The sequence below is a fragment of the Lactuca serriola genome, chromosome 5 (assembly GCF_051521515.1).
Source record: "Lactuca serriola cultivar US96UC23 chromosome 5, Lser_US96UC23_V15, whole genome shotgun sequence".
Classification (NCBI taxonomy): domain Eukaryota; kingdom Viridiplantae; phylum Streptophyta; class Magnoliopsida; order Asterales; family Asteraceae; genus Lactuca; species Lactuca serriola.
In genome coordinates this window covers 114,643,632-114,650,146 of record NC_136412.1, presented here as the reverse complement: position 1 = coordinate 114,650,146, position 6,515 = coordinate 114,643,632, and the positions used below count along the sequence as shown (strand labels likewise).

Here is a 6,515-nt window from a genome sequence, read left to right as displayed (position 1 = left end):
AGGAATAATGAATATGAAACTAGGATTAATAAGAGAATGGGTAAATTAATGTGTGAGTTTGTTTGAGAAACCAACAAACAAGAGGTTAATTGAAACACCAACTTGATTAACCAATTACAAATCTTATTTAATCCAAATAATTGAACTAGGGGATTAATTAGTTTAAACAATTGGCCACTGCTTGAATTGATTAATTGTCTAAGGGTTAGTAGTAATGAACATGAACCTAACCACTATAGTTGGTAACCAATAACAATTGATCAATCATATAAATAACCATAGGAGTGAATTGGTTGGACCTAAACAGAAACCCTTTATCAAATTTGGTGAATTTGTTACTTATCTTAGTTGTTTAGTTAATTAAGTGTTTAAGTTTCTAGTCTTTTAAAACTAGAGAAAAACCCTTTTACTTTTATTACTTGCTTAGTTAAAATTAGTTATTAGTTTAATTTCCGTTCCCTGAGTTCGACACCCTACTTATCCAACTATGCCACTAAAAGACAGGTTCACTGCCTTTGTGTGCTTAATTTATTAACTAAAAGTAGGAATAAAACTAGTACATTTTACACACATCAATGGGACCATGGGAAACACAAAACCATCCATCACCTTTTTTGTGTGTTGATTTACCACATGTGGTACATGTAACGTGGTACCATACATCTTTGAATATGAAATCAGATAGTATGGTCTTTAAAACATATACATTGTCCTTGAACATGTTATAGATGTAAGTAAGTGATTGTTATGTATGAAATAGTAGTATTATACAAAAGAAAACTTTTTACCACTATTTGAGAGAAATCTAAGCTCTTTAAGCGTTCTAATGTAGTATTTATCACAGTTCATGATGATTTTGAGTGAAATTGGGTACCAAATCTGTATTAATGGAAAATTGTTATTGAATATATGTTGTATATTATGTAGTTTATAGTTTGGTTAAGTATGGTTAAGATTTGGTAGAAGTAGTATAATACCTTGTAATGAGTGTGTCCGTTTCTGGTATTTTGGGATTGATGTACATGTGTGTTGCGTTGGTGCTTGTCAATGTTAATCTTCCTATGTAGTAAGATGGTATTTTAGCATAGTGTGAAGTGAGTATTATAATACGGGTCTTTGTTATTACTTACCATTGTACATAGTGGACTTGACATTGGTGAAAGCTAGTACCACCGTGTTAGAGTTTGATGTAAGGGCATTTCGATTGAATTTGTCTGGCAAATCTACGCATTCCTTCCATAAGAGTATGGTAATCTCCTCCGCACTTGAACCGGTTTGGTCATTAATAATAATTAAAGAAAATATAGTAGGTAATAATCTTTGTTATGAAGAATATGTACTTACTTTTCATCTGTTAAGGTCATAACCATGAAAGGTTCCTTGTTTTATTTTCGCGATCTTTCATATTGATAAGTACGCCTATGAAATCTCAATGTAATTGTAAGCGTAATATTAGTGACAAATCAGAGTATAACAAATGTTTTGCATTAAAGTAATGATGTTTTGGTTGATGTTATTAATGTACCTGGATGCTCCAAGTTTTTGTCTGCTATCATTTGAAAGTGTGATCTTGGACTGAAGCGGAACCATGTTAGTGGAAGTGCATTGCGTTTTGGAATTTCCTCAATTGTTGATGCTTCACCAATATTCATGTGTACTGGGCGATCTAATACCTTTTGATATTTGTCTGGCTCAGTGCATGTATAGTCCTTAATACAATAACATCGAGAGACTAGTAATGAATTTTGTATGGATCCTTGATTTGTCTTTTGTGCAAGTAGCTAAATTGTATCTCCTTGGTCAAATAAATGTGTTAGGGTGTTTTATATATGAATTACTTTGTACAAGAGTGAATTATATATATATATATATATATATATATATATATATATCCTTACATGCTCATCAATCACGATAAACCATGTCACGTCCTTTCTGAATTGTAGTGTCCATTTTCACAAGACACGGATTTCAAGTGAAATTCCTGGTGAACCAAAGTGGAGGTTTGATATTCTATCCATGTTTGAGGAGATTTCTCTTCAATTAAAAAAAACAAGTTAAAATAGTTTTAAAATTTGATGGATATTTCCTAGCATACATTTTAGGTATTAGATGTTTATAATAAGTATAATTGCAAAACAGGTAGAAAAGATGAGATTCTGGGTGATAGAATTATCTTAGCTATTAGATGATTTGAAAATATAAATGTGGTGTAATAACCTCTTGCATATTAACTCTTGCTAACAAATCCTTGAAGACGACATTTCTGGTACAGTTGAATGGTAATGCATCTTCTTGTTGTAGCAGAATCTTTATCGAATCTGGTGAGGTAGCTATTGACAAAGCCACATATAGTTGTCCGTGTGTGAAAACAGAGTTTGTGAGGTATAAACCTACCTTTTTAAGAGATTGGCCTTGACTTTTGTTTCTAGTCATTGCGTAATACACTTTAAGAGGAAATTGTTTTCTGATAAATATAAAAGGTAGGTCAGAGGTATTATGTACAAATTTTATTCTTGGAATGTACACCCTTTTCCCAATAGTTATTCCTGTTATTATGGAAGCTTCAATCACAGATGGTAATAATTGTGTAACAATCAAACGTGTTCCATTACAAAGACATTCTTGTTGATTGATATTCCTCATTAGCATAACTGGGGTATTAACTTTCAAATTTAATGTATGTGAAGGAATACCAGAAAAGTGAAGATTGTTTAAATAATATTGGGGATACAAGGTATCTAATTCTAAGCTATCATGGGTTTGTGACTTAATAGAATCACAGCTGTTGTATACCACCCCTTGACTATTGGTTTTTGATAGAATTAAAGCATTGACGTGATCAGCTGTTTCATTTTTTGGACAAATAATGGCTCTAACAGATAACTCCTCAGGTGATGGATTGGAAATTATATCTTTGCCATATACAAAATGTATTAGTGATTCTAATCCTTTGTTTCTTGATTCGATAAGGAAACAATCAGGTATTTGTATAATGTTTGTGCATTCTGGATCATTCTTGTCTGGTGTTCCGATATTTCCATTTCCAATATCGAGAAGCCATGAAGCAAACTCAGATATTCGATTAACATCCTTATTTGAATTGACCGGTTGGGATAAACGCATATTATGATGCAATTTCAATATCGTAAAATGTGACCATAGATAGGAATTAGGTAGAGTTAGGCTAATTATTTGTGATTTCCTACTTTTAGATTGAACATGAAGATTTTGTCGAAAGTCACCTCCTAGGAGCATTGACATCCCACCAAAAAGATGGTTATCATCTTCAAGGACATCTTTTAGTGATTTTTCAAGAAACTCAAAGCAACGACGATCACTCATTGGACCTTCATCCCATATGATCATAGAAGTCCTCTTTAGGAGCTCTGCTAGCTGTGTTTTTTTTTAATATTACAAGAAGACTTGTCTGTAAAGTCTATTGGAATAACAAATCTAGAATGAGCAGTACGACCTGAAGGCAACAAAAGGGATGCAATGCCTGAGGCAGCAACAACCAGTATAATCTTTCCCTTAGATCTGAAATATGAAAGTATAGTTGTCCATAAAAAAGTTTTTCCTGTACCACCAAATCCATATACAAATAATAGTAGTTGCTTTTTGTTTCGTTCAGCATCCACAACTCTTTCATAAATTGTAAGTTGATCCGGATTAAATTGTGATACCATGGATGTATTTTGAGAAATTAAGAGATTTGTATCATAATTAGTCTTTTCAAGAAGAAGACGATTTCTGAGAATGGAAAGAAGAGATGGAGATGGCATTGGCAATCCAAAGTCAGCAAGTGATTTGGAAGGTGTTGAAGCTAGTAGTGTCTTTTGAATTTTGAGAAGTATGTGTTGTTCTAGTGTATCAACACGTAGAACTACATTTGGATCTGTAGAATTCGAAGTGAATGTATGGGTTATGTCATCGCCCATTTTAGGTTTTGCGGCTTCCCATAACAAAAGAGGGTTTCCTACTTCACAATACAAAAGTAGATGAAAGAATAGAGAACGAATTTCAAATGAGGTTGCCCAAGATGATGCTTCTTCAAATGTTGTTAGCCATTCCTTATCGTCACCAGTTACCCCTAATGCTTCACATGCATCACAAAAAGTTGAGTATGTGTTTTCACGAACGGTTCTAATGTCATAGAAGGATTTACATCCTTTTTGATGGAATAGTAAAATCCGTAGATAGAATAACTCCCCAGTTGATGGATGTACATATGAAAGTCTGCCAATGGTAGTATTTGTTGTGGTAGTCCTATGAATCCATCTCTTATCTTTGGTGTCCCAACTGTATTTAGAAGGGTAATCATTATATGTCAAGTCAATTCCTCGACCATCACGTTGATTATTGTGCAACCATTCTGTTAAAGTGGTAACACCAAAACCTGGGGTATCAATTAGAGAGCTTAATTGACTGTTTTCTTGAAAAATAGTAGGTTGCATCCCCTCCAAATGGACGACAAAGACTTGTACAGGTGGATCTCGTTCATGAATGGGGAAATTGATGATGCGCCATGCTGCTTCATGTGGACATATATACCGACCATCAAGAAACGACTTGATTTCATTTACAGCGACACGTATGGTAGAGGAAGTAGTAGGAGTATTTGCCTCTGATGTTTGAAGAGTGAAACGAACACGATCAACCCCCTTTGAAATGTACTTAAATAAGTACTTAATCATCATATTCCAACCACAATATTTGACATTGATGTGAGCATCAAATCGACTACACAAACATTTATTGTATGGCACTACATAGCCGTTATCAGTTCTAATCCCACTTTGTAGGACTTGATACGATCCATCACGTCTTTTATAATGCACATAACCATTTTCATCAAAAGTTGTTAATGGGTTGAACGGTTTTGGAAGTCATTTTTTACATCTATCATCTACCATACAGGGGACACCAATATCTAGTGAACCACAAGGACCATGTAGCATGCATGTAGTAACAGTCCTATATAGTGTTGGTTCAAGTATGGGATCAGGAAGTTCAGCGGTTATGTATTTATTAATATCTGCACCTTTTTGAATTTTATAGGGTGACGTTACCCATAATAATGTATGGCAATGTGGTAAACCCCTTTTTTGGAATTCAATTATGTAAAGATCTGTGAATAGAATATTTCATAATGATGTTATATAAGACATAAAGGAATAGAAGGCAATAAATAGGAAGAATGAAATAAGAGAACAAAAACTTACATGCACTAACATCTCCAAAAGTTCTGTCCTCTTTAAGGAAGTTAATGAAAGCATGAACTTTGATTTAAAGATGTGTGCAATGATATCTGGTCTGTTTTGAATATCATGTTGACCAATAGCATCCATGTATCTGTTGGATAAGGTGTCTAAGTCCATAACTTATTTGGTATATACTTGACCCGACCCGGCATGGTCCATTTGGGTTGCACTTCACCCAAACAATTTATGGATAATTTTATGAGAGTTATACACATATGTTTATTAATATATTATAAGTTATAATATATTAATATGAAGTCATGATATTTAATTAGTCTTAGTCTTAAATTAATTATGAATTAATTTAGAGATTAAAAGGAAGACTAATTAGATTGTGGGATATTGATTTTATATAGTGTGGGCTAATACTCATTTGTGGGCTAGGCTTATATGGAAGTCCATGGATGATCCATGGAGCTTTTAACCCATGGATCCTTGGAAAAGGAAAGGTCATGGGTTATTAGGGTTTCACCCTAACCATGCACACTATATAAGCATGCTTATGTTGCATGAATTGGAACTAGTGAACTAGTGTGTATGTGCTTGTGTGTGGCCGAAAATACAAGTGTGTATACTCTTTCAAAGTTTTCCAAGACTTTGTGGTGATTTGTGATTCCATTTGAGGCATTCACACTATTGGTGCTTGGCCCTCAAACTCCTCAAGAATCAAACTCATCTAAAAGGTATGTAATCTCTTCTAACTCTTTTATGTTTAAAAGTACCCCATGCCATGTTAGATAGGTTATGAACCTTGGAAAATTATTATTTTGCATGTATTTAGACAAACATAGATCCAAGGTTTATTAGGGTTGCATGCACACTTAGGAAGTGTTAGATTGCTCAAAACCCAACAGTGGTATCAGAGCCTAGGCTTGCTTGTTTGATACTTGATGCAAAATAGTTGAAAAAGTCGAAAAACTTGCTGTCTGCCTGATGAACTCGCCGAGTCCATGGGGGGACTCGCCGAGTTCATGTGTATCTTCAACCTACTCGCCGAGTAGGTTCATGCACTCGACGAGTAGGAGCCACAGAGTGCAGATTTTCGACTTTTGCTGCTGGAAATGGACTAGAAACATTACCCTAAACTGTTTTGGTGTTTTAAAACTTGTTTTAGTTGGTGTAATGGTTGTTCTAATCCATTTACAATAGCATATATCAAAATTCCATGATTTTTATGTGTTCATATAATTCTTGAAATTTTGATGATCATGTTCATGTTCTTATGAATTTAGAAGATGATAGGAATTATTT

At 34.0% G+C, this 6,515-nt stretch overlaps 1 protein-coding gene across 1 annotated transcript; it reads right to left on the bottom strand.

Moving 5' to 3' along the window:
- Positions 1–2,013: 2,013 nt before the first annotated feature.
- On the bottom strand, positions 2,014–5,351 carry LOC145049752 (ATP-dependent DNA helicase RRM3-like). Its single transcript, XM_078998117.1, has 4 exons — positions 5,236–5,351; positions 3,453–4,827; positions 2,221–3,396; positions 2,014–2,037 (listed from the first exon to the last, which is right to left on the bottom strand). Exons 1-4 carry the CDS (start codon positions 5,349–5,351, stop codon positions 2,014–2,016), a joined length of 2,691 nt encoding a protein of 896 aa, XP_078854243.1.
- Between the last annotated feature and the right edge of the window lie 1,164 nt (positions 5,352–6,515).